This window comes from Cyprinus carpio, chromosome B5, assembly GCF_018340385.1.
Source record: "Cyprinus carpio isolate SPL01 chromosome B5, ASM1834038v1, whole genome shotgun sequence".
Taxonomy (NCBI): domain Eukaryota; kingdom Metazoa; phylum Chordata; class Actinopteri; order Cypriniformes; family Cyprinidae; genus Cyprinus; species Cyprinus carpio.
Window position 1 is genome coordinate 14,016,908 of NC_056601.1, and position 16,125 is coordinate 14,033,032.

Genomic DNA, 16,125 nt, shown 5'->3' on the forward strand with positions numbered 1-16,125 from the left:
AGACAGCCCTCTCTTGGGACTTCAGGCATGCCACAACATAACACACTCATTTTCTGCTATTTATCAGTTCCTGGATCATTCTTTTACTTTTGCATTTCACCATTCATTGTCATTAGGTTATATATGCGTCACCAGTAAAGGGGCCGGGAGTCTTCTCTAAGCATGAGATCAAAGTACCTATTGATAAGTGAAAGAATTGAAAGGTCCAAGGACCATCCCCACACTTCAGTGCTGGAATCTCCATTTTGCTTTAATGAGGTCCATTCATCTACCGCCACAGAGATGGTGTGAGTGAGGTGGTCCTGTCTAGGACATAAATACAATTTATTCCAAATCAGCAAGGAGGGTTTTTGTTTCTGCCAACTTAAAGTTGTAAAATGATGTGAATGATGTTCACCTTATCTGAAAATATATTTGGGCATAAATTGCATTTAGGTTTTTTTTTTTTTTTTTTTTGTATCTTTAAAAAAACTATACAGATGTCAAAATGTCAAAGCTGTGCATACTTTATATTATCTAAAGATCATAATACTTATTTATAAAAGACAATATGAGAAAACCCAACCTGTGCCGAAATACTAGTAAACGCAATTGATAAGTAACACATTGTCTCTCAAAGAGTTAATCTATGGGAAAGCAAAAGGAGAAAAACAGAATGGCTTTACTTTTCTCCATTTCCCTCCCTCTCTCACTCTCCTGTCCCGTTTGAAGGAGATGCGAGTTGGCAGCACAGGAGAAGCTTGAAGATTAATGGTGTAAAGGGGGGCTCTGACAGCCTTTCCGCTGGTTGCAGTTCTCCTGGGTGGCCCGATTGGTCTTGGATGTCACTTTTGCTACTTAATCTTGTGTATGTGAAACAGCCTGACATGCCTGAAGAACTCAGTCTGTCCACGTCTGTACAGACATCAACCTGTGACACAGTTACTTCAAGGTATCTTTAATAGGATGTCCTTTGCCACAGCTCTAATATTTAGAGCCAAAAAAGTTGTTAGACCTTTGTTGATAGGATTCAAGACACCATTTATTCGATCAGTAAAAACAGTAATATTGTAAAATATATTATTACAATAAAAAAAAATCTGTTTTCTATTTGATTTTTTTTTTTAAATGTAGATTATTCCAGTGATGAATTTCCAGCAGTTATTACTCCAGTCTTCAGTGTCACATGATCTTTACAAATGATCTTCTTATTTTTATCAGTGTTGAAATAGTTGTGCTACTTAATATTTCTGTGGAATTCTTGGATTAATAAAAAAACTCAAAATAACATCATTTATTTGAAATATTTTCGGTTATTTTTGGTAACACTGTAAGTCTTTACTGCCACTTTTGATCAATTGAATGCATCCTTGCTGAATAAAAGTATGAATTTCTTTTAAAAAACAATTTGAACATAGCATATGTAACAAATGAAGCACAGATTGTTGACCAGTTGGGTTTGGTAATGGTGAGAAGGGATTCCCAGACAGATTACTGATCTGAGAAGCTCAATTCTCTGGAGAATAGTCTGCCAGCCTGACGTCCTGTGGCTGCAGGGTAAATCCTAAAAAAACAATGAGCTAGGATTGTTATAAACAGTCTCCTTGTTTTGAAGATCTAAAACTCAAGACCGTCTGTTGGATTTGAATCTGTAATCAATAGTTGCTGGATGTAGCCTGTTTGTATATACTTCTCCCCAAATATGCAAACAAATAGTCTATATTTTTTGTAATACTTTTTCCTGAGTTGAGCACTTAATTGATTTAAAATTTATTGGCCAACTTTCTATTTCAGAAAAAAATGAATCACTTTCTTAGAGACGTGGGAATAAATGTGTCTGCTGTTAATCTATTAGACGTCTTTTCCCGTGCCTTCAATTAGTATTTTAGGCATCAGCAGAGTGGATGTGAACTGGTTTCTTGTGTGACCTTTGTGACTTTTAACCTTAATCCTCTCTCCCCTTAAAACCCACTTTTTCTGTCACCCTGAGCGTTTTCTTATTATCAATCCCCTCATTCACTGTATTTTCCCTCTCATCTCTTTATTTTCTGACACATGCTGGGGGTCCTTCATGTTTTGAGTAAGTCCACTTCCTTTCTACTAAGACGTCATTGCAAAACTTGACTTGTTATACACCTAATATACTCTGAAAATCATCGTCATAGTCTCAGTTTAATTTATAAAGCCCAGGTGTCTTATGTCCTGTTTGTGATGATGAAGTTGTTGCTCTTTTTTTTTTTTAAACCTCATGTTTCATGTGTATCTCTGAGTTGTAAGCTGCCCACATAGTGTCGTAAGTGAAGCTGCGGCCTGGTATAAACTGTTTGGATAAAATGAAATAATCCACCTACAGGGCTTGGCGGAAAGCCCAAGACGAAATCAAATAGATCGTTTTAAATAGAGTAATCAAATATTTACAAGACGATAACGATTAATTGAGTGTTCCATGGTATGATTCACATTCAGTGCTTGATTGAATGGGGATTATTTGTGGTCTCTTCAAAGGAATCCATGTCACAGGAGGTCTCATGCCATGTTAAATGGTTCCATATGGGATGATATTTGGCTTCAACAATTAAGTAATTAGTGAGAAATTATTACTTAAACACACATTATAAGAAGATAAATAAACTGCTTGGTGTGTCTGTAGTCTGTAGTGAGTGGACAGAGGAAAGCTTTTACTGAATTTTGTAAAATTTAATTTTTCTTAGAAAAAATATGCTACCATTGGCAAATTTGGGGTTTATAATATATAATATAAAGTTTATTCACAGAATGTGCCATACCTTGACATCTAAAAACCCCCAAGAGCTGCTCATAAATCTTTATAAAAGTACAGCCTCATGCTCATCACCTTCTCAAGGACTCCGGGACCTGTGTTTCACGAACAATTGCAACGCTGCGTCTAGATGTCTAAATCTTCCTCTCAGTATATCTGAAGGGGGAGTTAGTCCAAAGTGAGGTCAGTTGGACACATTGGATTGTCTTTTCCATTCATGAGAGGAACACAATGGCTGAAATGACCACCACTGGATGACCTTTTCAACAGACCTCATGCCCTCGTTTGATTGACATTTCTCTTTGACGGCAGGGGGCGGAGACGGCTTTTGGTGGGCAATGGGGAGGGCAGATTCTCCTGGGTAAATCCTCATCCACATCTTTTCCTTTGGACAACAAAGAGTGTGATGTTTTTGTCTGAAATAAGGAGCCAGATCCCTTGTGTTTTGATGAGTGGGCCACCTGGGACACACATCTCCATCATCGCGTCAAAAGATGAGAGAGAAAAAAGATGGAAAGAGAGGAGACCAGAGGAGGTTGGAGGAGAAAAGAAAACCTCCAAAGTAGCACAAACAGGAGCTTGAATGACAAGCTCAATGGAGACTGTTCAGCCGAGTGACCAAACCTCTTGTCTGTGTCATTAGACCGGCTCGTGCAAACCGACCAAAAAGAGCAGCTCACAGACACTCCAGTGACGCAAGCAAGTGGAGTTATCCTTTCAACTTCTATTCAGAGTTATAACAAAACAGGCCAGAAGAAGGATCCGAATTTACTGTCATCGTAACAAGCCCACTTACTTTCTCTTTTCTCTTACCCTCATTTTTTGATATTTAAAAAAAAAAAAAAAAAAAAAAAACTATGTACGTCTGTAAACAATGACCAAGCATTTCAAATTTCCGGAACAACGGGCTTTTAGAAAAGTTTTGAAAATGCACAAAATAAAATTCAAAGCTAAGGAAGGAAGCAAATCAGTTGCTGTCAAATAGTGTCCATGATAAATAAAAAAAGAAAACTGTAGTTTATTAAACGTGCCAAACTCTTAATTTTTAATATAAAAAAGTATTCTTTTTTTCTCTTTGCATTTGTGTAATTTTATATGATTATGAAAACTTTTAAAACATATTTAAGAATTTCTAAAATAAAAAATCATGGTAAAATTATTATTTATAATTATTTACTAAATAATAATTATTTAATAATAAAGAAATAAATAGTTATATTTTTTATGTTATTACTATTTTAACAACATATGTACATTAATAGTTGGTTTCAATGTAAAAAGGTTGAAATAATAATCATGGTAATTTTTTTTTTTTTTTTTTTAAATATGAGTTAAGTTTGGGGAGTTGCATTACATAATATGGTGGATAGGTATTCTGGTCATTCTATGTATGAATTGCATTTTAACATTGGTAACACTTTATTTTGATAGTCCACTTAAGACATTCTGCTAACAGTAAGTAACTTTGCAACTACATGTCAACTGGCAGTCATTAGAGTAGACTGTCTGCTTAATCTTTATCTTGATGGGTCCACAACATACTGACTATAAGAAACTTTGCAAGTATGTGTCAACTTATTCTACTAACCCTAAACCTAACAGTCTACTCTGAGAGTTAATAGACATGTAGTTGCAGATTAATGAGAATTAGCTGACATGTAGTTGCAGGGTTACTTAGAGAATATCTAAAGTGGACTATCAAAATAAAGTGTAACCGTAACATTTTTTTTATTAGTTAAATAGGACAAAAAACCTTTAACCCTTTGTGTTCCACAAAATAAAATAAAACAACTAAACTAAACTAATATAAAACAGGTTTGGAACAACCTGGAGGATGGATAAGTGACAGGATTTACAATTTCGTGTGAACTAATCCTACTAATAATAATTTGTTCTTATCTGAGTTTCCCACTGCAACTGATATCACTGATAGCTCACACATGTTGTTTGCTTAAGTGAGAAGGTGTGTGGTGCCATGCTGAGAAGCCTGACATGCATAGGAAAACAGCTTTAAATGAACCGTGGCCGTATGTCAATTTCCTTCTCTCTCCAAAACACAAATACGGGAACACAAACAAGATCTCGCCGACTGGCTTTTGTTACGAGTCCCGTTGTCAAGACTGACTCAGGATGGGAGAGACTACTGTGTTTATCTTTAATCCTGGGGCTTTGAATAAGTTCACCCGTGGCACCGTATCCCAGTCAAGCATAAGGCGTGGGAGATCGGGCCCCTGACCGGGGACAAGCTGAAGCTGTTAAAAAAAGAAAAACTCTTCACAGTGTGGCACGGTACTGGATCACAAGGACCAGATGGATGTCAAGGGAACATCTGTTGCATTTCCACAAGGGCAAACCCCTTCAACAGGTTGTGAAAGCTTGAGATTACTTGGCTGTTTGGACGGAGGGAGAGCAAAACATTCGCCGTTTGAGAAAACGCCAACGAACGTGCTTTGTTTTCCTTGTAAACAAAAAGGTTCCCCGACAAGTCATGCATTACCATTTCAGTCTGTGAGGACTTAAACGATGAGGCGAGCTTTGGCCTTTGAGCAAACACAACCGGGAAAAGACTTTCAAGAGGATATGAAGCAAAATATCCCCTTTTCCCCTCCTTCCCAAAAGTCATTCTAACAAAGATCACCACGCTCCGTTCCAAGTCTTTGTCAGTTGCTGGTGAATTCCTGCTAAGGAACTAAAAATAATCTCTGTCTAGACACAGCAAGTGTGAAACTGAGCCAAGTGAGAAAAAATGATATGCAAATGGAGCTAAGACTGGTATTATAAAAGAATATCCCATGTGGGTGGGTTTTAAGAGCTCTCGGTGGTGTAAAAAGCAAGACTGAAGCCAAAAACAAAACGGAACAAAACAAAAAAGCTGGGATGTGTTTGTCTCGGTACCTGCAAGGTGTCCCGGCGTGTACCTAATTACATTGCTGACATTCAGATAATGTCACACCAAGCAGAGGAATGGGGCACTGAATAAGTTCCTGGCCTTAGGGCCTGTGCAATCGGTCTGTGGGCCTCTTCGGAGGAGAGACGGGCCAATTCTAACAGGCCAAACTGGTTTTCTGCAGCGTTTCTGCTTTGAGGGTGGGCTCCATTAGCGTGACCAAAGGGAAGCAGAGCATCCGAGAAAGACAGGGCAAAGGGCTTTCTCTGAGAGCGGATAGACAAGAGCAGCAGACTAGAGAGGAGCGTCAGCCACAGACAGAGGAAGAGCAGATCAAAGAATCGCAAGGGCAACCTGCGTGACAGACATTGAATTAAAGCAACGTGGGTAGTTTGAAAAGAAGGGAAGAAAAAAAATAAATAAACCTGGCTGGATCAGGAACCCTGTCTGAGAAACGTTAACTTCCCTTTTTTTTATCTACATCAGACTGCGAGCGCATAAAATTTGGGTTCGAGACAGAGATTAGATGGGGAAGCAATGATATGATGGACACTTTGATTATTTTACTGGGTTGCTTTGATTTTGCCGGACGAAGGTGGAACTATTGAGAAACTATTGGCATGAAAACAGCAGTATATCAGATGTATTTTACACTTGCATGCCTTTGTCTGAAATGAATCATTTTAAATCATTTCATATTTACAATAAGTTTCAATTGTGAGGTGGTGGTACTTCACAAATGGATGTAATAGCTATGATCAACACTTTTAATACATTTATTAATAAGGTCACACTTTATTTTAAGGTCCAATTCTCGCTATTAACAAACCATTAATAACGACATTTGTCTCGATAAACTCCTTATTTGCTACTTATTAATAGTTGGTAAGGTAGTTGTTAGGTTTAGGATTAAGGATGTAGAATATATACTAATAAACAGCCAGTATGTTATTAATAGGCATGCTAATAAGCAACTAGTTAATAGTTAGAATTGGCCCCTATTCTAAAGTGTTACCATTAATAAATTATTATATGATATTAGTTTATAATAATATAATACAGTGAAAGTTAATATTTGCAATATACAAATACATTTTTAACATTTAACAATTCACAATTTTTAACAATTAACAAGTTAATTTATTACAAACAAACATTTCAAATATTATCTGTAAAAATTGACATTCACCTAAATTAATAAATGCTTTAAAAACTATCCAATATGTAGTTTGTGATACCTGATGTATTGACTAATGTTAGTGAGTTAAACCTTATATTATAGGCATCTGCTAAATGCTTAAAATGTAACTGTAGTAAAGTGCTACCCTGAGGACTTGCTAAGGATCTTATGAAACATCTAACTGGTACATGGCCTCAAATCAAATTAAAGGCGGTACAAATATGTTGTTTTTGTTGTTGCAAAAAATAAGACATTGAGTGGCATACAAAACATGTACAACCTTGTTAACACTATAAATACTGAAGTCCTAAACTACTCGGAGACTCCCATGAGACAAAATAACACATCAGAGAGGTGCGCAGTCAGGAATCTAAATTTGTGGAGAGGAATTTGGATAACACCAGCAGGAAGCAGCGGGTGAGGCCGCAGAGCGTGGCTGGGCGAGGAGTGAGGTGGCAGACGGGGAGGAGTCTCCACAGACAGTTGGAGGGCTTAAGCCCGGCGGACAGGGACTTGTCAAATGCAGCTGTTGCCGACACTGATTGATAGAGTTTGTATTCCAGCTCAAACCTGAAAACAGCTTGGCCAGTGCCAAGTAAATGGGGTGTGTGGTCTTTTCAAACAACAAAATTAACAACATCATCTGGAGATGATCGAAATCTGACAAAAAGAAACATAAGTAGTAGTACCCATAACCAGTATTAAGAAACTCAACATATAGTCTAGAAAAACATTGTAACATTCTCTTAAAACGAAGAAAGAATAATGAGTGCAATGGACACTAGATTTGCTAAATAAAACAAAACAAAACAAAAAACAAAAACAATATAATATAATCATCTTCGACAAAGACCCTTATTTAGATTCTGAGCCATTATAAGAAATATGGATTAGTTCATACAAATATTGTATTTATATATGCATGTACAATATATTATTTACATAAATTCCACACTCACACCACATGACAATCAACTAATAAACAACAAATAGGTTATCAAATAGCTTATTACATTTACAAATAATGGTAAAAATCTGATCTCTTTAAAGGACTTTGGTTCACCTGCTTCTAAATCAGCATATGTGTGGCCCTTGACCTGAGGGTAACAAATATGTCAGTCAGCTCATCAAAACATATGGCAATTTGCATCTATGTCTCCAGTGGGTTATAAAACAACGACAAAGAAAAAAAATCCTCCTAGCAAACAACACTTCAAACCCACTTTCCACTTTGAAGTTTGATTGAATCATATCCTGCTAGGTAGCACCTCCTTCTCTTCCAAAAGGCTGATGAGTTGACTAAAACTTTCCTTCACGGCCTCCATGTTGTTCGTTGTGCTGCCTGAAAGAATCCATCGCTTCCCTCGGGCCAGCGGCTGCAATTCAAAGTACTTCTGAATCTGAAAAAGAAAGAAAGAAAAAGAAAGAATGGAAATATTTATTCAATTATGACTCTCTCTATCTAATATTTATTTATTTATTGAATATTTATTCAATTACAAGGCTCTATATAAAAATTTTACATGTTGGGTTTAATTTGGTGAGAATTCAAGAGGCCTTGGGAAAAAATCTTTATAAAGAAAAAACAGACAATGTGATAACTGTTCAATCAAATAACTGAACTGTAAGATTTATTTGACTTTTTATGTTTAGGATTCAAATTAATCATTTATTTTGCCTTCAAATTCCTCAAGATCCTCTAACCTAATTGCAGCTATATTATTATGACATAATATTTTATTATGCCACCCTTAACATAAGCAATGAAAACATTTTAAAAAGGAAGGTTGAAATGTGTTGTTAAGTTCAAATGATGTTTATACTTATCATTAATTAGGAAAAACCATGAGATGTCAACCTGTGTATGTTTCAAGCTATTAAAATAGTGTTTCTGAGACTATATTATTTTACCATAACAATAAGACTTTCTCTTTTATCTAAACAAATACTCTAAAAAAATCCAAAAACAGTTTTTATTCATTTTCCAAAAGGTAAAAAGCTTAGTATCTGCTTATTAGGTCAAAAAATTCCTCACAGAACAGCAGAGATGCATTAGTGTCCAAGCACTGAAAACTTGAGGTTCATGTGCAGCAGGGAAACTATGCAGATTTAGTTAACAAGTACTTGACATACTCAAAACTGTTAGTAACAACTGATTAAGAGGATCATATGTCAAAGCTTTGTGCTCTGTGCTTGATTATACTTTTATGTCAGCACTTCATTATAGCATGAGCAGATCAGAACCATCTGTTAAATTTGACCTATTCAAGGAATATCATACTGCTTCTGCTCAAAAGACACAACATGACTAACTCTGTAAGTCATAGCAGGGAATAGTGTCAGTTTTGCAGGAGTCATTTGTAATAGTAAAATTCAAGCGTAGCGTTAGTTCTTGCAGGTCACATTAGTCAAGCTCACATCAGCTGACTCTCAGCTGATCCCCATCTACCTATAGGAATATGACACAGGAATACGAGATTGCTCTGGATTGGTTCAGGTCCTATCTAACTGATCCTAGTCATTTTGTTTTTATGGATGGTCACAGATCTGAGGTCAGTCCTGTTAGTACTGGTGTCCCTTAGGGCTCATTACTTGGTCCCTTGCTTTTCAGCATTTATATGTTTCCTCTTGGTAAGTTGTTAAGATCTCTCGAACTGAACTACCATTTTTACGCTGATGATACGCAGATTTACATTCACTCTAATCCGGGCCAAGATGTGAATATTTCCCATCTCTCACACTGTCTATCTGAGATTAAGTTGTGAATGTCTGAAAATTTCTTGTGTCTGAATAGTTCAAAAACAGAAGTTATGCTTCTAGGCTCTCCCCATAAACTGCATAATGCTGGATCTTTAGCTTTGTCTGTTGATGGTGTTGCTCTGGAGTTTCAAAGTAAATAAAAAAATCTGGGTGTTATTTTTGATCGCAGCTTGTCATTTGACCCTTTTGTGCTGAACACTGTTAAGACCTCATACTTTCATCTCAGAAATATTGCACGGCTACGTGCAAGACACCTGAGCTGTCTTTCTCTATTGCTGAAAGGTTAATTAATTCATTTGTCTTTTCTCGTCTAGACTATTGTAACAGCCTTCTTATTGGAGTCTGAAAATCTTGTATTAACAAACTTAAACATTTACAAAATTCTGCAGCCAGAATTCTTTCAGGGGCCAGTGTTGTAGATCATATAACTCCTGTTTTGGAATTGTCGCATTGGCACCAGGTTAGATTTCCTATAGATTTTAAAGTTCTCATATTAACATTCAAGGCACTGCATGGTCTGGCTCCTAAGTACTTGGCTGAGCTTTTAATTCCCTATACACCTAGTCGCAATTTGCTAGTTTTAGAGTGGTCTTTTAGTCATTCCTAAAACAAGGCTGCGTTATGGGGGTGATCGGGCATTTTCATCTTATGCCCCCAAATTGTGGAATTCTCTCCCGGCTGACATCAGGGAAGCAAACTTTTTATTTTCATCTTGCTTTTAACTGATTGTTATTTAGTACTATTGTGTATTACTTTGGATTATTGTGTTTGCTTGTGTTGTTAAGCGCTTTGAGAAAGTACTCTTTTAAAGGACGCTATACTAAATATGTATTATTATTATTATTATTACCTATCTAAGCATTCATATATAAGGTCTCTCAGTATTATCAGCAGTTTTTGAATTGCTCAATAGCTAATTAGGAATTAAGAGAAGTGGAATTAGTTTCCCCAATGGTCTCACCTCCGATTCATTGAAATTCTTTAACTTGAACAGGTGATTTCACCGCATTGATCATAAGCTGCCTGATTCGGAAGTGACTGAATTAGCATTACTTCATGCATCGAAATTATTGTCATGGACTCCACGAGTTATGTGACATGACTCAAAAACAAGTTCAGATGGGAACTTTATCCATTCCAGAGGGGTATATAGAGATATAGAGTATACTTGTCAGATGTTGTTTGTCTCTCTCGAACGTCTTCACAAGCTAAGTTCCTTTTAATGCTCTCAGGTGATCTGTGTTGCTTAGGCTCATTTAGTTGTTTTCAGTTACAAGCTTGTGCTAGTTTATGTGAATGTGTGGTACTTATCTGTTGTCACTGGCAACACGCTTGTCACTGCAATGCGCTTAACGGGGTCTAATGTCATTTTATGCATTCTGAGTTATTAACACTGTTACAGAGTAGCTGCTTGCAGTTGGGGCGGAATTAAAAGAGGAGACTTTCTGTCAGACACTTTCTGCTCCTTGTAATGATGCCCTCGTGGTGTTTGCATACTCTATCACACATGTAGTGAATTAAATGCAATATGTGTCAAATACACAGATGTTTCAGAAATGTTTTCATAAAGCAACAGAAACATCTCGTCATTAAAGTCGGTCCCGTGATTAGTAGTAAATCTCCATCACCTGCTTTCAGATTGAGCAGCATTCACTAAACAAAGCCGTAGTTCACTGACAATTAGGCAATATCGCGTTCATAATCGCAGATGATTTCGAATGGGATATCACCTAGCTTGTCAGTGAACTATGGCTCTGTGTAGTGAATGCCACTCAATCAAAAAGCAGGTGATGGAGATTTACTACTAATCACGGGACCGACTTTAATGACGAGGGATATTTGATAGTTATATGAGGTTAGTTTTTAATGACTAGGTTGGTATGATGTGATGATGTGATTAATTATGGGTACTTAGGATTTTGTTTGGGTTTGCGTGTGAGGTGTGTGTCATGTCCCCTTTAACCTTGTCAAGTCGACTTTATTTTTATAGCGCTACAGCACAGATTAAGATGAAGGAAATGGTGAATATTTATTAATTTTTTCTGCGAGGCAGCTCCAAGAGAAAATGGTAAACAGTCATTGTTCAGTTTAAGTCATCTGCATCCGAAAACCTAGGCTGCTGACATGCTGCCTCGCCACCTATCAGCCAATGACTTCGCAGGCAGCGTTTGTTCATGAAGGTAACTCACGAAACTGATATCGGACTTGCTTCTGAGGCAGCTTAATGGTTCAACGATCTACAACAAAATAGAAAGAGCTTTAGTGATAACTAAGCAAATATCAATGATTTATTTGATCAACCATCATGGGATAAAACACACAGGACTGTGGGTATCAAAGCGTAGAATACATCTAATCTGCCTTTAAATATCGGCCAGATGAGGTATCGCAGGAGGCAGGAAGTGAAGCTAACTTTGGATTCGATGTCTCGATGCCTTTCTACCTTGAAATGTGTCCTCCGAAGGCAGCATTTTCCAGTTTCGGATGCAGCCGTCAGTTCAGCGTTAAGTCTGTTCCCGTATCAGACACGCTGTTCTGCCTAGTCGCATTAGAAACATGCTTGTTAAGCTCTCTGGTTGTTACTGGAACATGCTTGTTCTAAAATCTGTAGTCGTATTGGAAACATGCTTGTTCTTGAGCTCTCTAGTTGTTATTGGGGACATGCTTGTTCTTAAGTTATAGTTGTATTGGGAACATGCTTGTTCTTATGCTGTCTAGTCGTATTGGGAATATACTTGTTCTTAAGCTACCTAGTTGTTATTGGGAACATGATTGTTCTTAAGTTATAGCTGTATTGTTGGGATCATGCTGTTCCAGACCAATTCGGTTTTTTTTCAGAACATGCTTGTTCTGAAACCTGTGTTGAATTGGAACATGTTTTTCTTAAGTCTATCTGGTGTTACTGAGAACATGTTGCTTAAGCTTTTAAGGTATTGGCAACATATTCATTAGGTCATCTGTTAAAGGCAACAGAATTATTGCTACAGGTTATGCAGGTTTTGGCAACATATTTGATTGGTCATTGGTTAAGGGCAACATGCTTGTTGCTTAAAGGTTTGAGATTTTGTTATCAGTTTGTGATGGAGAATATCAGCATATGGTTTTGTTTTGGGGGGTTATCGCTGCTCTCCCTGCTCTCATCCATGCTAGGCTGGATGGATGCACAAGGAGTTCTTGCCCAGAACAGAACCATACCACCAATCCAAACTGTATGCTAATTGTCAATCATCTTTGATGATAGTGGTCCTTACAGAAATCAAGTGTAGCGTTAGTTCTGGCAGGTCACGTTAGTCAAGCCTGCATCAGCTGACTCTCAGCTAATCCCCATCTACCTATAGGAATATGACACCTATCTAAGCATTCATATATAAGGTCCCTCGGTATTATCAGCAGTTTTTGCATTGCTCAATAACTAATTACCCTCCTCCATCCCCAACTCCTCCTCTGTCACTCACGATTCAGCCTTCTGATTCTCCTTTGAATCAGACTAATTCTAAAATGCGTACATAAAATTATTGAAATTTAACAATATCTGCAATACATTTATGTTGCTTCTGTTCTGTTTACCCTGAGAATTATCGCTGCTCTCCCTGATCTCATCCATGCTAGGCTGCATGGATGCGCAGGGAGTTCTTGCCCAGAACAGAACCATACCGCCAATCCAAACTGTATGCTAATTGTCATGGTTAACCTTTATCAGGTTAAATCTAGATTAAAGACATCTCTTCAGCCGAACTGTCACATACTGTATTGCATCTCATAGCATAGCATGTCAGCTTTCTATTGCAAGATGTCCATCCTAAAGTTACTAGAGACTTTACAAGCACCAGTCAGGACCCAGAGTTGAATGCAGATGATGCCAACAATGAATGGACTTTCAAGATCCTTATATTACAATTATTATCATAATAATAAGCTGTATTTACTGCCTTGATGCATAGCCAGACCTCTGGAAAATATTATGAGAACCACAATAGTACTGTATAATGTTTAGTTAACATCCTTCACATTGCACACAGTCATTTCCACACTCACCAATATTTTATCAAGCTATTCAACATATAAATCCTCTATGAGGAAAAAAAATCAATAATATATTCAAATTTAAAGACATCACCAGCTTTTTGCTTAGTTTGGAGTGACAAATCATATCAGCATACTTTCAAAATAATAGGTCAAAATAGATTAAATATGACAGTGAATACATTTATAGTAGTGCTGTAAAAATGATTAATGGCATCCAAAATAAGAGGTTTTGTTTACATAATATATGTATGTGTACTGTGTATATTTATTATGTATATAAATACACACACATAGAGTATATATTTTTAAAATATTTACATCTAAATACATTTATATATTTATATTCTTATATTTTATATTATACATAAATATATTTAATATATAAACCTAACATATTTTTCTTAAATATATACATGCATGTGTTTGTATTTATATATACATAATAAATATACACAGTACACACACATATTATATTAACAAAAACTTTTATTTTGGATGTGATTAATCGCGATTAATCATTTGACAGCACTAATTTATAGTGTTACAAAACATTTCTACTTCAAACAAATTATGTTCTTTTACACTTTCTATTCATCAAAGAATCCTAAAAAGAAATTCAAGATTTCAAGATTTTTATTCGTCACATACACGATTAGATAGAGCATATATAACCAGCAGTGAAATGTGAGTGTGCATCATGACTTTCACAAATTCTTCACCATCATAGAATAATTTACATTTTAAAATATATTTAAATGTTACAGTTATTTTAAATTGCAATAATATTTCATAATAGTACCGTTTTCCTATTTTTGTTTTAATAATTGTAGCCTTAATGAGCATTAGAGACTTCTTTCCAAAGCATTTTTTTTTTAAATCCTGCTGACTCTAAACTTCTGTATGGAAGTGCATATTTAAGTTCCTTTTTTTCTGAATGACCCTAATTGATATGAGATAACGAGATGTGAAACATGAGACATAGTGAAACCATGATATCCATAGATATTTAGTGTAGATACAGACAGATGGTCATGTATTACCATCCTCAAAACAAAAGAGATGCAGCATCAGATGTCCCTAACCAAATGAGATAACCTGCAAAGTGTTAGTAGATAAAAGCACAAGGAAATAGTTCACGGGGCAGATAAAGTTAGACCAGAGGATATGTTGCTACAACAAACAAACGCAACTATATCTATCGTTTCGCAATCGGCAAGCATGATGGACACTCTCTGCTAATCTGATGATAACAGACAGAAAGACCTGAAAAATCAAATCAAATCAAATGTTTTGTGCGCTGAGTCTTTTGTCTAAAGCACTGTAAGGGAATCCACCTCAAATAGAATCACATACGAAGCACTTGTTTTTTGCAGCGCAGGCATCTAACTGTGCCATGTTGGGATTTATTAGTGTCTGCTGTTTTCATGACGGCCTACTTCACTGAGTCAGAAGATTGTGTCTCGTCTTTCCTCCAGCAGAGTCTTTAGGGGGCACTGAGCTGTGCCTCGCTCATAGTGTAACAGGAGTTTAATGACAGATTAGGTCACTTCAGCCTGGGCCTGACCGACCCAAACAGTGTTAACAAATCCGTCTTGGTAAAAGGAGCTGCCCCGGGCCTGCTGGCTTACCAGTCAGTCTGTCCATCTGTCTGCGGCAGGCCCCCTTCTGGAGAACACAATGCTTGCAGTGAATCTGTCAGGTCACATAAATGAGGAAAACAAGAGCGCAAGAATTTCTTTTTGTTCTCATAAATGAATAAAACGAAGTGTAAATTTCTTTGGCTTTGCTCACATAAGTTTGAAGTTGCATGACAGTGTGGACAAGGTAAGCTTTGCACCATGGTGGCAGATGGCTGTTAGGATGAAAACTGGATCATACGGTCAAGCCTTCAAGACACTGTGACCAATGAGTGGACTAGCTGAACAGAGAGAGCAGCTTACAGCTTTGAAAAGTTGCTGTGTTGTCTAGTTCCAAAAATTCCAGAAGTCACTATGGACAGAATGGGAGAATAAAAACAGGAGGAAAACAACACTGTACTTCTTTCAATCATGACTCATGTCATTTGAATATAGTGAAGCCATCTTAAGCAAATTAAATATAAATGTGTTTTGTCCTTATGTAAAGTAGATTTTATGACAATTAGAACTGATAACTGTTTCTATCTACCTGGACTATAAACTTTCAGTTTTCAAGGCATTTTCTTTCCTTAAAAATTTTCAAACAATGCTTTTACAAGTCAACATTCCAAGTTTTTTTTTTTTTTTTCACTTAAAAGTACATTCATATGAATTTCTTTAAATTTCAGTTGATTTTATTTGTGCACTTTTCTTTGAATTGGAGTTCTGCATGCTTTTTGTTACATTAAAGGGGTCATATGATGTGATTTAAATTTTTCCTTTCTCTTCGGAGTGTTACAAGCTCTTGGTGCATAAAGAAGATCTGTGAAGTTGCAAAGACTAAAGTCTCAGATCCAAAGAGATATTCTTTATAAAAGTTAAGAGTCAACCACTCCTA

The 16,125-nt window shown here is 36.6% G+C and overlaps 1 protein-coding gene across 2 annotated transcripts in view; it reads right to left on the minus strand.

Moving 5' to 3' along the window:
• Positions 1-6,732: 6,732 nt before the first annotated feature.
• Positions 6,733-16,125, minus strand: part of LOC109083043 (ADP-ribosylation factor-like protein 15) — a 118,521-nt gene continuing 109,128 nt past the window's right edge. Inside the window, exons 5-6 of one of the 2 annotated variants that reach the window (XM_042724525.1) lie at positions 8,049-8,225; positions 6,733-7,922 (exon numbers count right to left, since the gene is read on the minus strand). In XM_042724525.1, the coding sequence (XP_042580459.1) occupies positions 8,073-8,225 (153 nt within the window). In that variant the 3' untranslated portion in view covers positions 6,733-7,922; positions 8,049-8,072. Of the gene's footprint in view, positions 8,226-16,125 lie in introns of both variants that reach the window. The other variant, XM_042724524.1, reaches the window with a different exon arrangement.